General features: G+C 33.3%; 1 protein-coding gene across 2 annotated transcripts in view; it reads right to left on the bottom strand.

Annotated features, from left to right (window-relative positions):
* The window catches only part of cep162 (centrosomal protein 162), a 160,368-nt gene that overhangs the window by 61,555 nt on the left and 76,116 nt on the right, over positions 1–22,697 (bottom strand). For both annotated transcript variants that reach the window (XM_051925346.1, XM_051925345.1), the window contains exons 8-14: positions 20,265–20,295; positions 20,030–20,155; positions 19,478–19,672; positions 18,217–18,298; positions 17,882–18,134; positions 3,869–4,115; positions 1,264–1,397 (exon numbers count right to left, since the gene is read on the bottom strand). In XM_051925346.1, coding sequence (XP_051781306.1) covers positions 1,264–1,397; positions 3,869–4,115; positions 17,882–18,134; positions 18,217–18,298; positions 19,478–19,672; positions 20,030–20,155; positions 20,265–20,295 — 1,068 coding nt within the window. The remainder of the gene's footprint in view (positions 1–1,263; positions 1,398–3,868; positions 4,116–17,881; positions 18,135–18,216; positions 18,299–19,477; positions 19,673–20,029; positions 20,156–20,264; positions 20,296–22,697) is intronic.

Genomic DNA, 22,697 nt, shown 5'->3' with positions numbered 1-22,697 from the left:
GGCGCAAAACCTACTGACGCTCACGTCCGATTTTTTTATTTTATTTTTTTTAAACGAGGTCAATTCTTAAATCATAGTACAAGAAAGAAAGAGCGGCTTTGAGCCTTAATAAGTTGGTGGTCTTGATTTAATTGACCAGAACTGATGTGAGCTGTGATATGTGAAATGGGTTATATTTGCATGCATGTGTGGATTTATGTTGTCATTTTACTGTGAAAATGTGTACTGTGTTTTGTTGTAATAAAATTATCACTTTTTTTTAAACAAAATTAAATCAATATATTTATTGTCCATTGTTACTCAAGTCAATTTTTTTCTGAAATGTTTTGTACTGTGCATATTTCCAAATCATTCATAAACCCATATAAATTACTGAGCTGTGTACAACAATGCAGAATATTTTAAGACAGGAAATCATGATGCTTATGAGAATTGGATTTCCCAACCCTTATACATTACGTATGTAAATTATGTATCCTACACAAGACACAAAAAAGCATAAATTCAAATGGACACAAAAAAGCATAAATTCAAATGAAAATTGTACTTTTAAGACAATAAAATAAATTTCAATTTACTACAGTCACCATGCTAAAAATCAATTGTTCTTGATTTTAATCATAGAAATAGAATTTGAACTTAACTTTATAAATAAGATTTTGACCCCATCACCAAACTTCTATTTTCATGGAAGTAATAAAGAAACACTTGTGTAATAGCAAAAAGTTTATAAACATAAAGGTTTACCATTACTTGAATATAATTCACTAATGAGTGATTTAATATAGGTAGCATGTAAGTATTTACTTTCCTAAAAATCGGTCACAACAAATATATGAAGAGAACTGTTGTGAAATAGAAAAGCAGCCCATATTTAATGCTTCTTTTACTCATGGCATTTAAAGCATGGTCCATAATCTCAGACATGAAGATCCCTTGTAAAGGGGCTTTGATTTTGGAAAATTTACAAACATAATTATAAGCAATTACTCGTACTAAAGGAATGTTTTTTTTTTCTTATTTTTACAAGAAATTACAAATGCTATAGATTTAATTCTCTCTGAACTTCAGCAAGATGGCTATTACATTCACATTTATTTCTTCTCTGTCGCTAACTGGACTATTCCTAAGTGTAGAGATGAACATAATACACTAATTTACCTACTCAAAAAATTACTGTTTCTAGTTAGTGGAAACTAAAGACTTATATTGCAATCACCTTGTAGTTGTTCTAGAAATCAAACTGTTAAACACAATACTTACAGCAGCATCTTTAGCTTGACTTGAGTCAACTGTACTTCTGTTGATTTGTTTCTGCAAATAACCAGTAAATGACTGTCTAGAAGGATCCACTTTGGTGTCCATTTTATGGTCTTTAACCGTCTGCTGTACTTCACCTAAACAGTTCAAGAAATACAGAATTAAACTGAAGATTCAATACTTAAAAGTTTTTGATATTCTGAGTGCAGAAGATGAAAAACTTCTGACTGTTCTATCTGGCCAGTAGCTATTAAACTTGTTTCTTTTTTTTTTTTTAGTGAGTTAAAGTGGATTCAGAAATTAACTAAGTGATACTCGTATTCAGATGCAAACAAAGCATTCAAGGTGTTGAATGCAATACATACAAGGAAAATGCAAATTTAAGTAGAGGTGATGAGCTTTTTCAAAAACAAAAAAAAATGTAATTTAAGATGACTGATTCTTTGATGCATAGCTACTCATGAAATTGTTAAACATGTGGAGAGAAAGAAAAAAAAACATTTCCACTAGTATTTCACTTTGCTAACATTTTACTAAAAAAAGTTTATATGCTGGAATTTCATTTTTAAACAGTTTGAAGGAAAGTTATATGCAATAATTCCAACCTCTGAGCTAACAGCGCCATAACACCAAATATACAATGTTAATTCCACTATCAAGAATGACTGTTTAAACAGAACATTTAAAATTTTAGATTTACACCTGAAAAATAAAAAATGTTGCATTAATGACTAAAAAACATATAACTGACTTAAAATTAAACTTACTAAACTTTGTAACAGCTACAGTAAACACCTTTTGCTGTAATTAATTGTTTTTTTCCCCATTTGCTTCTAATTTTCTTTTAAATGTATTGAAAGATTTATTGTGACCCTTGGGCATTTGTTAAAGTACAGAATTGTAGGTTGGAACAACTAGTCTTATTTGTCCAAAAAATCAAAAGCTTAGCCTAAATACTGCAACTGCACTGTATCTGTAGCTCAGAGAACTGTAGTGCTTCTATTCATGCGGTACTCATGAGAATTTACGTACAACACCTACTTTTGATGGTTAGTTTATAACTGGTGAAGATGTGGGTTTGTCTTTTTTAGTTAGTTGGATTTGCTTACACATGGTTAATTTTATGATACTTAACTGGTGAATAAAACCACCTGTAAGCCTTGAGCACATGTGTTCTAGCTGCTTTTGATAGCTAAATAGAAACATAAGATATACCATATGCCACTAACTATAAACTGTTAAAAAAAATCACTAGAATAATTAATAAAATCTTTCAAAAATGCTCCTTGCTCTTAAAGATTGCCAAGTAGATTTGATTTTACAATTTCTATTTTTTCTGAATGTGACCTTCATTAATTTATCCATGCATTGACTTTTAAACATATTCCAAGAAGGAGTCATGAAGGTGATTAATTACTAATCACTTTAATATTACACTGTGTTTTATAATCACGAACAACAAAGAAATTTGGAATTTAAAACCAAAGCAAAACAAGAATCAGAAAAGGTATCCACAATTCTACTTACACATTGGCACTGCTAAACAATAACCTAACAAAACTGTTCATTTAAATGTTTAAAAAATATACACATAAGACATATATACGTATCTCCCTCTCTCTCTCTCTGTCTCAATCTTAAAATCAAAGAAAGGAACAAATAACCAATGTGCAACAGAACAATAAAAACTGCTTAGTATTGGGTTAACTAAAATTGGTTGCTTTACAATTAAAAGTATTGTATTAGTAAATCTACTGACCACACATTTTAACCCTGAAATTATTAAGCACCAAGCAAGGGTGGTTTTTCATTCTGCAGTCACTTCCAGAACAAAATCTGGAATTGCTTTGGGGTCAAGCCAGTAAAGCAACAGGGTCAATAGATCAGAGCACACGGCAGTGGCCTTTTATGTTCCTACACCCCCTGGGCCCTGATAACCCTCTAGACAGCTACATTCCAAAGAATGCCTTTTCTCTACCTTTGGTAGTAAAATTCTACCTGATATCTAGAGGATATCTGTGTTGAAATGTATCATTGAAACATTAGTTTGATCTAGTGTATCCAGAATAACCCTAACTTTGGTGTTTTCAGCGAGTTCACTTCTCAGGCACTCTCTGAACAAACAGTTCCTTATTGGACTCTGGTGGTCTCCGTTCCATTATAAAATATAGGAATTCTCTCTGTCTCTCTTTCATCGTTCAATCTATCTAGTCAAAGCCAGGCCACTTTTGTAACTTGTGTAACCTGTAACCATGGCAATATTTTGCCAAAAAGGAAACCCTTCACCACTGCAGCCAATTAAAGCTTTAGGAAATTATAAAAACAATGATAAAACAATTATAATTGAAATTACAAAAAATTACTTTATATGCTCTAAACACAAAGAGCATATCTGGAATTTTAAAATACTTTTATTTCTCTAATTATTTCTTTTTTCAATGTTATAATTAGAGTCAACAGCTTGTGCAAATATTACAAAGGATGTAGGTGCTAGTGATCATGTGACAGACATTTTCTGACTATACACAAATACGATTTGGGATATTATTATTCAGTTCTTTACAGAAAGACTGATACAAATCTTTTAAGCAATTAATTTCATTATTACCTTTTAGTTTTCGTGTTACTTGGAATGCAGGTAGCTTGTGTTTTCCTCTCCTATTTGTAGCAAAATTACTTGAAAACTTCTCATTCACAGGTGAAGCTTGCTTTGACAGTGGGCTTTTTTTGTCTGATTCCAAATTCTTAGCTATAGAAGAGGATCCAGTGAAAACATTTTTGCCCTTCATTTGGGGGGTTCTGATTATTTTTTCCTGTTTTTGCTGATTCGTATTATTTATTCTTAAAGCAGAAGTCTAGACAAAACAAAAATGAGTATGTAACTCTGTTTATTGTACCAATTAAAATAAAAAAGTAAACATTTCTTAAAAACATAAAAAAACATTCTTATCTGTACACAGAAAAAAAGAAGCTTTTAAAAGACTTGCTGGTGTGACTGGTACAATTAAAAACGCTTCTATAACAAGCATTACACCATACTGCAAAAGAGCCATAGAGGCATAAAATCAATTAAACAAAAACATTCACAAGTCATCTGCTAGACTGCAAATGGAAATATGCATAAAAACAACAGATCATTAAACAAAAATCAAAAAAGCAAAACTTACACTTAAACTGATAAAATTAAGTAATGGAAGAAATACCCACAACCAACAGTGATCCAATGTATAAAGTTTGTTAATGTTTATTTCATTACAACCTTACAAAAGATTGTGGATTAATAATAGGTGTAGGCCTATGAACAAAAAAATGACATGAAAAATGTATCCATAGCAGGGTGGTCCAAGATGCATTGCATAATGTGTTCTCTAACCTTAGTAAATAAAACAGGAAGAATATACTACCATTCATGCCAGAGAAGGAGGAGGCACCAAGTGCTATACATAGCAATTATTGGGCACCTATGCTTTTCAGAACAGCACAGCATTTTCAGTTGGATAATTTGATCATAAAAAGTCACAGATTAGGCATACTGTTTATCATTTATACTAAGAGTGCCAATAATTCTTGAACACAATTTAGATAACATTTATTTTCAATAAGAAAGATGTCTTCCTTCTTCTGAAGCAAGTAACTCTAGGTGATTCCTGGAACGACCATGTATTGCCAACCAGATCACAAGGCGATAGACAATCACAAATGCATTCAACAGGGACAAACAGTTAACCAACAATGCTATTCAGAAGAGCTAAAAAAGTTTAGGGATTCTGTTTGAAGGAAAAGACCTGAACTGTGGCCTGACAAGGGGATCACCCATCATGACTATGCCCCAAGCCTTGATGCACTCAGTGTTTGTCACTTCCTGGCTAAGAAATCAATTACCAGATTGGATCATCGATCCTATTCACCTGACTTAGTTCCTTGTGATTTCTGGCTCTTCCCAAAAATAAAAACTGGAAAGGACAAACATTTTTAGACATTTCTGACATCCAGTATAATATCACAAAGGAACTCAAGGAGATTCCAGAAACACAATTCCAGGTATGTTTCTAGCAATGGCAAAGTTGCCTAATTAAATGCATAACTACAGGAGGAGATTACTTCAAAGGTGACAGTTGCCGCTAGTGCAAAGATACACATTTTTTCTACATGTTCATTACTGAAATAAAAGTGTCACCCCTACTACATATTCTGAGCAATTATAGTCATTTTCCATGAGAAGATCAGTAGAGCAATTTACTGTGTGGCTGAGAAACAAATGGACTGCTTGTAAACTAGGTCATGATTTTAAAAAGGTAGTATCATGAAAGAGAATCTGAACTCAACCCAAAGATATAAAAGAAGTCAATAATGATGCAATAAACATGAGATACAAAAAATAAAAATTCTTTATTGCACAAACCAGGGCATAAATTTCAGGGGTGGATCGAAGAGGTCTCCCCTATAATTCAAAAATCTACATGGTTTAATTTAAGAAAGTGAGAGATATTTGGAAAATTTGTGACATTTGAAATTTAAATTATTTTGACTACTCCAATAAAAATTATTCTTCAGTAATTGTAATTAACAGTTAATATCTTCTCCATATACTCATGCAATTATATGCCTCTCAACAGCAAATAGCATGGACCTGATAAAACTGATTTTCTGAAACAACAACTAAAAACTGTTTGTTGGTATTGACCAATTCATTTGGCACTAATATTTGTTTGAAACTTTACTTTTTAGTTTTGATTTTAAGCAGTATTTTTTAGTTACTGAAAAGATAATGTCATTGAATACACTTAGTATGTACAGTGTACATATGATGAAATAAACCACTAACTCCATTATGATCATATTATTTTTATTAACCTGTTACTGAAATTTCCTCTAGCCTATAACTTGTCACCCATTTAAATCTTGTTAGATTGGTGAAAAAGCCAAAGTTATTACAAATGAGATTCCCACTCTACAAATCCTGTAACAGCTATAAAGGTACAATAATTTTAGAATCTACAGTTAACTAAACCTATCTAGACCTTTTCAGCACACATTGTCTCCCGGTCAATAAGAAATGCTCAATACCTCTCTAAATAACTGTAAAGAATACATCAACTGACATAACATTTCATGCTTTTTGAAGAAATCTTACTGTGTCATAACTTTTCACTATAGAAAACAATATTACAGAATGGTCAACGGCATTTCGACACCATACTAGAAGGTGTATAAAGTGGTGCAAGGTAACCAATTTAGTTAACATTTATTTTTCAAAGTTTGTATTTTAATTTCAATTGCTATTTCTCCATAACTTATAATAACTGCACTATTTTGTACTTTGCCAATCTCTAAGTCAACATTATGTACTTATTTTATATATATATATATATATATATATATATATATATATATATACACACACACACTAGTCATTTAGCCTGTTACAATAACGGGCGCTAGAACAGTAGTGCATAAACATTAGTAGGAACAGTCTATATTAAATGGCAAGGGACTTTGACCTCATTTTTTTTGTTGGTCGTATTTTTCATTCTTTCAGCCTTTCTTTTGTTGATGTTTACTTGCTGAGCTGACCGTTCTTCGTGGGCCGCCGCCGTGTATTGTGTGTCTTTAATTTTCTGTGACAGTAATACTGTCTTGTACGTCCGCTGGCTTGTACGTCCGTAATATACCTTTAATTTTCTTGGGCGGTAATACAGGCGTGCGTGTCGGTAATATGCCTTCAATCTCCTCTGACAGTAATACTGGCTTGTATGTGGCTGTAATATGCGTCACTGTATTGTGTACCTTTAATTTCCTCTCGCAGTAATACTGGTTTGTATTTCCGTAAAACGCCTCTAACTTTCTCTGACAATAATATCGCGCATTGCACCGTGCCCTGCGCATGCGCACTTCACCAGAAGACACACACACACAGACACCTGGACACACACAGGGATTTTATTAAAGAGGATATATATATATATATAATCCTAAGCCTAAAAGTGCAACGATTTCGTGTGACGTTTTTATATCACGTTTTTTGTCACGCTTTAAGTCAGGCTTATTTTAAAACCCCAATATATATGTTTGGTATCATTCTATTCAGAATTTATCGATCTTTAATGTGATGTTGTTCGATTTTCAGATTCTTATTCCATTTTTAAATTATAAACTAAAAAATATCAAGAACTCACATCCCGCGAGACGAGACTTAACCAAGAGTGCCAAGAGATTTAACCATAGGGCTGGAAATAACAGACAAAGAGTAGGACAGCTGCTGTACAGGCTTTTAAAAGTTCAAAGCACCGCGCAAGATGCAGATCCTGTGACGCGGCAGCAGCAGCAAGCCAGCAGCTGATCAAGCAAAGAGGAGGTAAAAAAAAAAAGTACTGACCCCATCTCCTTGGGGTGTGTTCAGACTGGCCGCAACTGGGGGTTGCCTCCTTAATTATAACAATATAAAAACCTTAATATGCTAATCACAATTTAAAGATGCATCTTGAAGCAGGGTTTTTTTTTTTGCTGTTGATATTTTTTACACTCATGGGAACAAATTTTAAATGGAAGGTTTTTTTTCTAGTAAACGTGGCTCGATTTTTTTTAAATGAAATGAATCATAACAGCACGATTTGCACAGTAGTTTTTATATAAAAAAAAAAGGACTCAGTATTTCCTCTTTAATGCCATTACAAAATTAGAAATAAAAACACAAGACTCATGCATGCTTTGAGAGCAAAATGTAGTGATCATTCAACTGTCAGTTCAGTGAGTTTAGCAAGTAATAAGATCATTATTAATAGTGAGCCATACACAGTCATGATGAAAGAAAGGGAACTTTGTAAGACTCAACCTTGGATGGGGTGCCAACCTCGCACAAATCAACAACACACTATTACAAATTAAAATGTATTTAGTTAGTGTTTCAAAAATTTCCAAGCAGACATGTGTCAATTTTTTGAAGCACAAGACAAATCTCTCCAGTCATATGACATGCAAACTGTTCATGCAAATGTATAATCTCAGATAATAACGGAGATACTCAAACAGCACACTTAATTCATAGAAAGAATCAGCAAACAGCATATTTGTATGTTTCATTGTTGTTTTTTTTTTTGACAACAAAGTAATTTTTACTTAGTGTAACAAGTAAAATTTGACTAATGGCACACAAGACACATATGAATGATACAGGAGTGAATGCAATGCCTTTTCCAGGTAAGAATAATCTTCTGCATTTACAGAAACTTATATAAGCATAAGCAACAGCAAAGTCTGAAAGCTTATGGTAAGTTAAACTGAAAGCAACATAACAAAGGCTGTTTTATGGGAATTCTGAAATAATAATCTTTAACTAGTTTAATTTCAAAAAAGGTAGCCATAAAGGAGGTTCAGGGAGGGAAAGATTTAGAAATTTAAAGTTTCTGGTGAGTGACATTTGAAATTGGAGTTAATTTAACTTGTGCATTACATATTCCTCTTTAGTGTTTTTTTTTTTACCTAATGTCTCCTTCATACATTGATGTAGTCTTACAATAGCAGATGTCATAAAACTGAGAAGATTATTTTGCAGAGGAACCTAATTTGAAAAGTGTTCTCTTATAAAAGCAGCTTTAAAGAGTTTGGGTTCATTAAAAATGTATTATTAATTTTGATATGCAAAAATTATCCAATTTCAATTAAAAGACAGAAACTCTAAGTAAATAAATGTAGTATGTGCACATGGTACGATAAACCAGATAGACCATGATGATTTTATCATTATTTATAAACCCCACAGTAAAACCAATAAAAGGCCCACTGTTTGTTTTTACACTTGGGGGGGGTGGGGGGAATCTCCCTGTCAAGCATGAAATTCTAGCTCTAAAATTTTTTTTTTTGTGTATATCAAAACATGGAAATTTTAGGCTAGTTTTTTATTCTATAACATGCTGTTGTTAATACATTAAAAAACGAATTAAAAAACATTTTTATATAGAAATAATTTAAAAAACATACACAACAAAACTATCTGTAACACCTTGTTAAAATCGAAATAGAATATTTTTGTGCAGATAAAGAAATATCACCTTTAGTTTTTATCTGTAACAGTTCAGCGCTTAAACAACGTAAGTGAAAAAAAATGACAGTATTTCAGAACATTTAAATCCCTGGAGGTGGTACACCAAGACAAAAGGTTAAGAACCCCAGCCCTACAATGTACTGGCCTCCCGTCTTGAGTCCGTTACTTGCTTGGGGATCGATGGTTTAAAGTGCACAAAGAAAAAATGAAGTTTAAATGCATTGTTAAATAAAGCATATTAATTCCTGGACATGTGTTACATGCTCTTTAGTAAGCATCATGACATTCTTCATTAGTGGCACAGTTAATGGCATATAAAATAAAAAATAATATTTTAAAGCACTGATAAATGAAAGAGTGTGTAAACAATGAGCACTTAGTAAGACAGTATAATAAATTCATAAAGAAAATAAGGTATAGGTAGGATGTAAAATAGAAACAACTGCTATTTTTACATCAAAGAGAAGTGCAGAATTAGATGCCTCTAGTTAAAAAAAATCAATAAATAGTGCGAACATCTACCAGTTTTGCTTCCTTTTAAAACTGTACAATTAGTAAGATTTAACAATTAAAAAACGGAAAGAAATCCAGTTATCATCTGATTGAGTTATGTGATTCACATAGTTGCATGTACAAATTTTTGTGAAATGGTTCTGGCTATTTTAGGTATGTAGGGTCAATCAAAGTAAAACCACATAGTCACATGATGTGTATAAGAACCACTATAAATTATGCAAAATAACAAATGAAAAGCATTTGAGAAAAAAAAATTGCAATGTGATGTCCATAGGCACACAATGCAGTACTCACATTCACCATTTTTCCAGCAATGAAAGAAATAATTTGAAAACAACATCTGAGGAAACAGAAATAGGTGATATACAGCAAATAAATTGTTTTGTAATGTAAGTGGAAAATTTTATAAAGTCCACAAAAACTATACTCCTTTAGTAGCAAAAATATGTTGATCAGTTGGTCAGCACACATAAAACTAAATAAAACTTTTTCAATAAATGCTGTCTAGTATCTATCTATCTATCTATCTATTATATAGTATCCAATACCAAGATTGGTATTTTACATCTTGCCTGAAGAAGGGGCCTGAGTTGCCTCGAAAGCTTGCATATTGTAATCTTTTTAGTTAGCCAATAAAAGGTGTCATTTTGCTTGGCTTTTCTCTGCATTCATAATGGCTAACACGGTACAACACCCTAGTACTATAAATATTTATGTAATTTTAAATCTAAGTATAAAAATAAAGAAACAGAGAACTACAAACACATATTTTGAGGATTTTAAAACCTTCTTAATCTAATTCAGGGCCATAGGGTGCTAAAGTCTGTCCTGGCAGCATTGCGCACAAATCAGGAACCAGCTCTGAATGGGGCAACGTTACATTCAGGATCTATTTGTGCATATTCTCTCAAAGGGAAAATTTAGACTAACTAATTACTCTAACATGCATATGTTTGGGCAATGGAGATGGATGAAGATGAAAACCAGAGGACCTAGGCATGCAGACTCCACATAGACAAAGACATGTTCTAAGATTTGAACCCTAGATACTGGATCATGGAGACCTCAGTGCTATTCATTCTCACTGTCCTGGCTTACAGAAATTGTTAAATATAAAAATACCAATCTTGGTATTGGATACTATATAATAGACAGCATTTAATGAAAAAGGTTTATTTAGTTTTATGTGTGCTGACCAACTGATCAAAATATTCTTGCTACTAAAGAAGTATAGTTTTTGTGGACTTTATAAAATTTTCCACTTACATTACAAAACAATTTATTTGCTGTAAATCACCTATTTCTGTTTCCTCAGATGTTGTTTTCAAATTATTTCTTTCATTGCTGGAAAAATGGTGAATGTGAGTACTGCATCGTGTGCCTGTGGACATCCCATTGAGATTTTTTTTTCCTCAAATGCTTTTCATTTGTTATTTTGCATAATTTATAGTGGTTCTTATACACATTATGTGACTATGTGGTTTTACTTTGATTGACTCTACATACCTAAAATAGCCAGAACCATTTCACAAAAATTTGTACATGCAACTATGTGAATCAAGATGTTGATTACATCTTGCCTGAAGAAGGGGCCTGAGTTGCCTCGAAAGCTTGCATATTGTAATCCTTTTAGTTAGCCAATAAAAGGTGTAATTTTGCTTGGCTTTTCTCTATAAATATTTATGTACTACAGTTCTATTGTGTCACATTACTGTCCTCCCTGCATTTAGAATACATGACAACTATTAAATACTGCATACAATTAAAATTAAATGTAATTACGTTAATGATTTTAATTGCTTCATAATTTGAACAATATGAGTTATGCATTATACATCATGGTTCTAAATAGGTTTCTAATTTGGTGGAGTATACTAAATACTGTGGGTCTATTAGAAAGCCAAATGAAGAAGAAATGCACTTCTGTTAATTTAATAGCAAATGTGAAATTATAAGCAATTCAGAGCACAATTATATTATCTCAGCCATACGATAAACCTTAAAACCAAAATGTGGTCTAAAGTAGGTACATTGTTGAATATTCATCGATGCAAGAGCCAATTTAATATATATTAAAGACATTTTCCTCTATTATTGCTTACAAAACTACACAATAACAAAAGCAAAGGTTTTTAAAAGGGCAATGTATATTATTCAAGTTGTTATCAACATAATAGTTGTGATGTATTTAGAAGTATTAGATAATAAAAGTGAAGAGGTTTTTAATTTAAATAATGGTAAAAAATATTTTGTAAATGAAGCTAAAACAATTCTTTTTGACTGATACTTTTCTGTGTACTTGAAAAGTAATGGAAGATACTGACAGGCTTGTTGGAGAATCTCATAAGTTTCTCAGCAGCGTACTTCAGAAATTAAATTAAGAATATTTTAAGAAATTTGGATGAACAGAAGGTTAAAGATAATTAATGACCTAGACCAATGCTTTAATGTTCATTATATATACACACATAATCATATCCAATTTATTTATCAACTGGGGAACTCACATAGTAAGACTACCATTTACAAATAATATTACACATTTATTAACATCTAAAAACACATGTAAAAAAACAAACATTCAGTCACATTAGGATACTTCAATGTAAATGATTCATAATTAGCAACATCAACTAAAATAACCTAATAATCACTGTGAAGTTCTTGCATCCTCACCAAAGCAGATCTTTCTTAATGTGATGGTATCAAAATTTTTATGCACTTTTCAAAACACATATTATAATATTTAAAATTTTACGAATCCTGCTATCAGTTACAAACAACTAACAAAAGTCCAACCAAACCAATTTTTCCATGTTATGATTATTCCAAATTTAAATTAATTTACCCATAATGCCACTTTCTATATTTGCATAACTGAATAATCAGGTAGGCCAGCAATCATTACTTAAGTGATTTCAGTGGAAATGTATAGCTTATTTATGAAAAGTTTAAAAGGAAGTTTATCAAAGTAAGTCTGAAACCAGATTAAACTAAAAATAAATTATTTTTAATAAACAAACCTTTGGCTAATTGCTTTAAATATATCAAGACATAAATTCACAGTAATAAATTAAGCAGCTTGTATGAGTGCAATTTGTTTTCTTGATTTTTTTTCCCTTTTATTTTCACAAGACATCAAATTACAATGTTTGCACATTAGCTACTAAAAAAATTTGTACTGAATTAATCTGTACAATGCTCAAAATCTGAAAATGCATAGGAATTATCACTGAGCAAGAAGATCCTATAGATGTATTTATAGACAATGAACATAGAAATTGCATTTTTCAAATATGCAATTAACTAAAGATGACTGATCAGGTGGGATTACATGCTAAAATTGATGGCTATTCTTTGACAGCAAGACTGGGATTGCCTGTCGGCCAGAAATTAAATACAACTGGAGGTATGACATCAGATTATATGTTTTGCTTTTATTTCATAATGTCACTGAGTCAAAAAAAAATCAATCTTTATTATTCCATAGGAAAAGATATAATATGTCTGTGCTAATCAAATTAAGCTGTTCATTAAACAGGTTGCTGTTGTAGATAAGGTGTTGGAAGGTTACAGTAGCTATGGGTGTTCATTGAAATTAATCTCTAACTCGAAGCTAATTTGTGAATTTATTGAACACTTCACATTTTATAGAATCAGGTATTCTTTTCCAAGAAATAAGTGACAATACTAATGTTCAGGATTGTTTTGTGGTCTCCCTTACACACCCTCCCACTAAATAATTTAAAAAAAAAAAAAAAAAAAAAATAGGTTGTGCAGGACATAAGTAATCACAGAGACCTCCACAGGAATAACGGACTTCACTGTTACTTGCAACTGGTCTTGTACACTACAAACCTTGAATTTTGTATAAAAGCTGTTTTGTTTACAAAATACCAGGGGCCTTACATATAAAACCTTGCTTACATTCCATGCAAAAATTTTGCTTACTTTCAAAGGGCAAAAATGGCATAAACACAACAAAAACTAGATTTATAAAACCTACATATACTACCTGCGATGGAAGGTTCCTTTATAAATCTCAAATCACCTTAAACCTATGCACTCATGCATTTTTTTAGTTACTCTCCATCACTTCCTACCAGTAAAATAACCATACATGGATTAAAAAATGCTTTTTCCTGAATATTCAGATCTAACCAGCTTATAAACTTGACCATGATTCTAAGATACATACGTCTGTACTACAAACCATGGGAGAACAGAGGATGCTAAACTTCAATGAATGTAAACTTCAAGTAATACTGAAATGGACTATGTTACTAAAATAAGTCTGATATAAACAGTACTTCCTCAATTTTTTAAGGCCACAGGTAATGTAAATATGTTAGTAATCTAGGCTTTTGGAATATGGTGATGCACTGGTAGTGCTGCTGCCTCGAAGTAAGGAGTCTGGGAGGGTGCACCCCAGATGCTCCCAGCGTGGAATATGCCCATTTGGTTTGTGTGGGTTTTTTCTGTGTGCTCCAGATTCCTCACACAGTCCAAAGACATGCAGGTTAGGTGAAATGGTGCTAAATCGCCCTATAAGTTGTGTCTATTTTCATTCATTGATGGGCTGGCACCCAGTCCAGGGTTGGTTCCTGCCTGCAGCTGTTGCTTGCTATATATGCTTCAGCTGTCCTCTGTCCTGGAAAAGCAGGTATAGTGGATGGATGGATCAACGAATACTATAATCCATCCTGCCCAAAGAAACTCTCCCTTGCATGTCCTATATCCTTCAAACAGATAAAGTAATACACTGTACAATTTCAATTACAGGTTAGTCTACTGTTTTAGATGTAGCTTGAGAGAGGTTATATCATCTTGTATATTTTGCATACATATTTTCCACTAGTCAGCGAGAGTGACTGAAATGTGCCCAGCACTTATGCCTACTTGTATAAACAGCAGCATGAGCAGACCTATCAGGTGTCACACATACCACTGTGACAAAATATTAAACAAAAAAGGGATATGTGTCCGTTTGATTAAGCAAATAAAAAACAGAAACTTTTAAATAAGTCACACCCCAATGTTACACTATGCGTACATTTTCTAACTTGTTAAAATAAGAAAGTGCTTATTTTACAACAATTAAAATACACTGACCAAAAAAAAAAAAAAAAAATTAACAGTATTTGGGTACTTTTAAATAATTTGAAACTTCTAAAAATGTTAATGTGATACTTCATATTGTAAATTTATGTTACAAACAATTCATCGTATTTGTCAGGGGATGTGATGCAAATATATATCAATGCAGTTGAGACACTAAAAAATGCAATATTTTATGGTTTATCTGGCTCCCATAAGCCTAAATGTAAAACTTGTCCATGTCTGTGATGGTGCATTTATCGCAACATGTGTGCAGTTAATTGCACAGATTACATTAGGAAAATTAGCAATCACTCCAAATTGCCTTTTGATCTTAGCTAACTCATCCTGACTGTAAGGAAACTGGATGTATCTGGGTAGCATCTTAGTCATACCATCTCATACAGATGGCATGATATGGAACAGGGATGACTGCAAGATTCCTGACCAGTCAGTCAGGTTCATGCTGAAAAGTGCTACCTGCAGCCTGCTGTTGTTAAAATGTATAGAACAGGGACCATGTGATTACTGTGTAATGGTCTTTGTAATGTAGGGTACAATTCAGAGCACAACTCCAAGAGAACAGCTCTAGGAAGTCTAAATCGGCTTATAAACTAGCCATCATCATAAGACAAAAAATCGTCATTGGCAATATCCTGCAAAACAGCTAATGACGCCATTGCCAGTAATGTTGTACTAAACAAAGCACTCCATTTTTTAGACAAAATAGACAGACTACACACTAAAACAATTAAAATAAAGTGTATGCATTAGGCATTATAACCAATGTTAAAGGACAATTGTATTGAGAGGACATGTCTGTTAACTGTGATATAATTAGTTCAAGAACAGTGTAATGTGACTAATGCATCATTGAAATACACACTGAAATGAGATTTTCTGTTCACTTCTTTGTCCTCCTAACTGGAGTTGTTAAAATGGAAGCACCAGAAAGTGTTTGCAGGACTTATGGGTTGTTAAAATTTACAATAAAGTTCATGTTTTACAAATCCAAACTTTTGTGCAAAAAATGGCTTAATATTTATGGGATATAAGTGTAACATTAAATTTCATATTATACAGAATCACCAGTTCAAGCAGAAATAACAGAAAACATGGGGTGAAGTAACTTAATTCAGTAAAGAGATCAATCTATTTTTCATAAAGATGTTGGTTATAGTTAAAATCTGTAACCATCCAAGGTTAAAATTGGAATTTCTAATTGCAGACACTGCATCTCAAACTCAGTTCTTGGAAAGCCATAGTGCCGTTATGTTTTTATGAAAGCCTTAACTAAAAGCTGATTCATGCTGTTAGTAAAAAACTTGCATAGTAAAACTTGTTAGTAAAAACCTTTAATTGCACGGAATATTCCCATTTTTATTTATCTACATCAAACAATATCATATTTAGTGTTTTGGACTGGATTAGTACTGCTCATTTACCCACTGTATTAGACTGCATTGTTAATGGTTTGAAGGTTTAGGAAAAAAGTACGCAAAGTTTTAACAAGTGATCATTACTAAAATGAAGGACAAAACTCACTTGTTTGATTTCTGAGCACTGAACACCCCGACTGCAATCTTTCCAAATTTAACAAATAATTAAAACCAAAACAATCAGCAATATTCTATGAAATTTCAGACAAACACCTGCCCTTCTGAGTTTGAAGCAAGTTGTTCCAATTTCTGGCGACAAATTCAGTATCTCCAAAATGAACCGTAGCTCATATAGCTGGAGGTAATATCTCACCTCCTGTGAGTATATAACACAAATAGTTTTTTCTTAGGACAGTGTTTAGATCTTTGCTGTTCATTATTATTGATCAGTGTAATTTGCCAAAGCATTTATCTTAGCAAATATGCTATGTTCACCAGTGACCTTGGATGCCAAGTCTTTTACTGGAAAACCGTTGTGCCGTTAGCATAGACAAAAATTGTTTTTCCTTTGTCTCATGATGCTTTGCGAGGCCAATGTGATATGACAGAGTTGTAGCAGCCATTAGCAGAACTTTCATTGTCTTTTGGGCATATTTTACATCACTATACCCTATGTGCTTCATGCATGCATGATGTTACTACTCCAGCCAGATTTGCACCCTGGATGCATATTTGTTGTATTTTGTATGTGATTATCATTTCATAAGCATCTGTGAGTGTTTGAGGCAGGGTGGTGACCAATAACATTTTAGTTCCTCCATCCCCATTGACTTCAATACATTTTGTCGAGTTTGTTGAAGCTCTGTATTATTTCTGGGATTTTGCTGAACTCCTGGCAATGTAAACTCCACAGGATTTGCTCATCACTACTTATCATAATACCTGACAGCTGAAAAGAGAACTATAGTTCTAAATGATCAAAGTGTTTACTTTAATAACCTAATAGTTGAACAAGCATCAATAGGATGAAGTTTAGAAAAGGTAAATTTGAAGTGGAAATTCTTCATGCATAACGTGAATGTAGTGAGTGAAGAGTCACTTAAAAAGAAGTCTGGTGTATTGTAAAAGTAGTTATGTCCATCCTGAAAGAAAATTTTGCTTATGGCTACTGAATGTTGTTACTGTAATTCTCCCTCTCATTTGTTGTTCTGTTAGCCTGGCTATGATGAATTAAATGAAACATGATTGATGAATCCATTTACCTTCTAGCCTGTTTTGTTTCCTGTACATAACTGGAAAGATATGCAGCCTGTGTCACAACAAACTGACACAAGCAAAGACATAACTGTAGCTGGGATGCCAGTCAATTGTAAGGCATTCTTATGCTTCACTTTCATTCTCAGTGAGCCAATTTCAGTCTGTCAAACAAATTACCAGGTGGAGACTTCAGAGGAATTTATGTGGGCACAAGGATAAAAAGAATTTAAATGGATTACAAAGACTACAAGAGGGTAATGCTGTGGACTGTGTCACCATCCCTTCCAATAAGTTATTAACAAAGTTGGAAACAAAATAATGGTATACTTGCCTTTCGTTTTTCATAGGTGTGTATACTGGACGTATTTGAAATGTTTTTGTTTATGCTGTCATCCACTCTATTTTTTTGATCACGACCATCACTAATAGCTTCTGTGGCTATATGAATACCGGATATCTGATGTGGAACCAGACCTTCGCATGAAAAGCTGAAATCTGAGTGTTCCTCAGAAATTCTGCCTTGCTTCCTTAGACTTTCCTTATTGGAGAGTCCATCCAGTGTGTCATGCTGAAGTTCGATTTTGCTGTAAAGTGTGACATAACATCTTAATTACAAAAAAGACCTTTATGAATCATCTCAAATGCATACTATTTAAAAGAAGATACCTTGCTGGCTGCAGTTCAAAGCCTCGTGAATAACCATACTTATTCCCAAGGGGCTTCATGAGCTCTTCAACAGTTGGTAAGTCTAAAGTATACAATTTCATAATAGTAAGTTTATTTCTAATGATTATATACACTAGAGACAATGAAATATTATTTTAGAGTGCAGATAGTTACATTTTCTTAAACAAAATAATAGGAGAGGCTGATCGCACTTGTGATACTTTTAGATAAATATGAAAATGATCTACATAATATCAGGTATTACCATTGATATTTGCAGAATGAAAATATGAAGTTAGCATTTTTCTATGAATAATACCATTAATGATTTTATTGCTCCAATTGCGCTATGACTTTAGACAGCAGTTGAATATTCTATAATAGTAACTGAAACTGAGTATTTTTCTTCCAGTGTTCAGTATCAGCATTATTTACATTTTATAATTTATCCTGGTGGTCCCAGGACAGATGATTAGAAGTCAGCATAAAACCTCAGAAAGGAAAATCAAAAAAACCTATGTATTCCAAATTCAATGGTTATTGCTGTAAACCACAGATTTTGAAGTGTTTTACAAAAACAGGGATTAATAAAAGACAAAACTAAAGAAACTGTGACCTCAGATTTTCATCCCTTCATCTTTTTTCTGAAACTACTTTGCCTAGTAGATTATTGCAAAGAGGAAGGAGACTATTACCAGCTACACCAAGCACAAGGAAGTCGGAACCAGCCCTGGACAAGACACCACTTAAACATAAACACCTCAAAAGAAAATTTGCAATGACCCACTGTTAACCACTGCACCACTATGCAGCTCTGTCATTTTTTTATGGATCAAAAAATAAATAAGAAAAACAATATACTGTACAGCCAAGTATGTGTAAGTGATTCACTACCAAATAAACTATTTTAAAGATATCAACATTAAAACATAAAAAAAAAATTGTGAAAAGAACAGGCCATTCAATCCAACAATCTTGACCATCTTAATTTACCAAGATTGTCCAAAATAACACAAAGTCAAAAGTCCCAATCTCCATAAATCTTTGAAAGGAATAAACAAGTGATGTTTTAAAAAATTCACAGAATTTCAAATAATCTAAATTTGGCTGTTCCATTCTTCTGATTTTTTTTTTTTTTTGAGTACAAAAATACAACTGGGAAAATGTAATACATTAAGTCTAATGCAGCCACACCCACACACGTTAATTTCCAGTTTCAAAGATATTTCATTTTTTAAACTTGTTAGGCTTTTAGGATTACCTGAGTCAGTGTTAGTACCAACACATCCAAGTTCTTGTGTATTTTTAAGGCTCTGAAGAATATTCATTTTACTATTCTTGCTGTCACCCATGAATATTTTATATTCACTGCCAGAGTCTCCAAAAGAGCCATTAATCTTACGGTAGGCCTCCTGTAATGCTTCCAGGTCACTACCACTTTGAATATATGAAACACCTAAGTTGAAAGAAACTGATTCATTAAAAAACAAGAAATCCTGTATATAATTAGTGGTCACAACATAGGGGATTTACTACATTTCTAAAAATACAGCACAACTTTAGTAACCAGCAAAAGATGGCTCTCCAGACCACTCCTATTAACAAGATTAAAAATTCTGTGCTCCTGATTTTAACAAATTTGCAGAGAAACTCCTGTAAATATTAAGTATATGAATTTCATATAAATCAGTGAAAGCATTATACATTAATGGCAACAGATAATTATACTTCTCCTCAACAGTTCCTAAAATAGCTAGTTTATAATTTCAATAATAAATATAATTAAAAAGCTTTTAATAATATGACCTCTTACCTGCACCAACTCCATCAAGGTCTGTGAAAGCTTTCTCATTACTTTCAGTTATTCCTTCATTATCTTCCTGTAATGTGTTTTGACGTGATTTACCATTTGTTGACTCTAATGAGTCAAGAAGTGAGACTATAAAACATTAACATAATTCAAATGTTAATAGAAATTCAGGGAGCTTTTTGCATTATACATGCAAAAGATGCATTTGGTCTTCAAAAACAACCTAAAAATACCTTACCTTTTGCCAGCATCCTAGGCTTTGCCAATGGCTATATGAAAAAAGAAAAAAAGTAGACAAAAATTGATCATTTACATATCTTTAAAATTAAACCAACAGACTCAAATCTACAATTAGCCACAAACGATTGGAAACTGGACATTATGACGGCAGTTGTAGAGATTTGCACACATACAGTATTCCTCAATTAGCCCATTTCACTCTTCTACATTTTTACTTCCAGAAGGTGTTGTTGACACATAAGCTCTCTTTTTGTTATCCAAATGAGCAGCAGAGTCACAAAAGAAGAGTTTCTGTAATGGCCTTCTATGTTTAAATTCTAAACAAAATTATCCTTGCCTGAGTTTTAACAGCTTTCCCACTGATAAAACATAGTGAAGAAAATGGATCCAAGTAATCAGAAGGCATAAAGGACAAATCCTTTATATAGCATGGCAGCATGTTTGTTTGTATCTGGTACTTTTACTTAAGAATTTACAAAAAGATTACATGCAGCCTTAAAACTGATGCTGTGCATTTTTAACTAGAACAATATTGGTGTCTTACTGACTTGGGGATTGGATTTTGAAAAGGCAAATGCTCATCTTGGAGTTTATCTGTGAGAGTCTGAGCTGATAGAAAACAGCACAGCAGATTTCTTCTCAATGGAACATGAGTATGGTGCAGCACCGTCTAAGTATACACAACTCAATGTAACTGCAATATGATTAATTTTTTTTGTGGATAACAATATGAACCACAACTTTAGATACTGCATGTCTGCAGGTTTTGTGGCAGGAACTTAACCAACATAAAGCAAGCATTAAAAAAAAGTTTGACAACAATGCAAAGATAATTATTCAGTATGTAATCATATATGAAATACTATTATTTTATTAGATTACAGCTAGGTTACCTTGTTTATTCTATATGAAAATGTATTAAGCCTGTCAAAACCAGGTGAGCTAACATTAAATATAAAAAACTGGCTAGCTGAAACTGTTACTGGCATGTGAAAGTTAGTAAAGGTACCTTAGTAATTATAAAAGAATTCTTCAATAGAAATATTACAGTCTTTGTCTAGTTTTGATGCTTAATTTGTATTGTACTTGCGGCATACGGCCAGTGCCCTTACCCGGCCAAGATGCCTTCATACTGAAAGGACCGGAGTAGAGCTTGTGCATACGGCATTATATTCCCTGGGAAGCTAGGCTTCAACACAGAGCTTCAAGGGACTGCTGAGCCCTACTTTGTCGGGCTTCCAGACCACTATTACAGGGCACTGGAAATACTCCCAGGTGTTACATAAAAGGTGCTCACTGCTAGAGCTCCAGAAGCCAAAGTCATGAAGAAGGAGGATGAAGCTTGCTGGGAGGAACGAAGGAGTGAATAGTCTAAAACGATACCTCACATGCTTATGTTAAAGAATGACTCTCTGGAAATTCAGAGGACACCATGAGGGAACTCTCAATGGAATTCTGTGAGTATGCTCTCCGGGGACACCCCTATCAACACCAACACTCTCCAAAATGACCGATTGCACCCTTCTGAAACCTAAAAGCAGTTAAGCAGCTCCCTCTCTTACAAGCTGGAAGCTGACCATTTCTCTTTGTGAGCCGAAAAAGCTGTGATCCGGTTTCCTTCAAGAAGAGAATTTCAGCTTCTAAACCCATAGACCAGAAAGAGTAATGTTTCTCCCTGTGAAGTTGCAGACAAAATAGCAAAGGTGCCTATCTGAGGAAAGCACTGCAAACCACAAAGGAAAATGTTGCAAGGAGAGACAGTGCACTCCAACGCAAGAAAAATCCATTTAACCCAAAGCAACAGCAGTAACACCACCACACAACATAAGCCATCACCTTTAAAGGCTTGGTATCATGAAACTATTTTTTGTGCAAAGATAAACTAGAACTCTAAATAGCCAGTAAACAACCAGCCTCTTCCATGTCTGCCTAGTCTATTTGTTTCCTGTCTGATAAACAACATATATATACACACACACACATATACACACATATATACATACACACACACATATATACAGTAATCCCTCCTCCATCGCGGGGGTTGCGTTCCAGAGCCACCCGCGAAATAAGAAAATCCGCGAAGTAGAAATCATATGTTTATATGGTTATTTTTATATTGTCATGCTTGGGTCACAGATTTGCTCAGAAACACAGGAGGTTGTAGAGAGACAGGAACGTTACTCAAACACTGCAAACAAACATTTGTCTCTTTTTCAAAAGTTTAAACTGTGCTCCATGACAAGACAGAGATGACAGTTCCGTCTCACAATTAAAAGAATGCAAACATATCTTCCTTTTCAAAGGAGTGCCCGTCAGGAGAGAGAGAACAAAGCAAGCAGTCAAAAAAAAAATCAATAGGGCTGTTTAGCTTTTAAGTATGCGAAGCACCGCCGGTACAAAGCTGTTGAAGGTGGCAGCTCACACCCCC

This window comes from Erpetoichthys calabaricus, chromosome 3 (assembly GCF_900747795.2).
Source record: "Erpetoichthys calabaricus chromosome 3, fErpCal1.3, whole genome shotgun sequence".
Taxonomy (NCBI): domain Eukaryota; kingdom Metazoa; phylum Chordata; class Cladistia; order Polypteriformes; family Polypteridae; genus Erpetoichthys; species Erpetoichthys calabaricus.
Note: the sequence above shows the minus strand (reverse complement) of the source record. Positions and strands in the feature narration are given on the sequence as shown.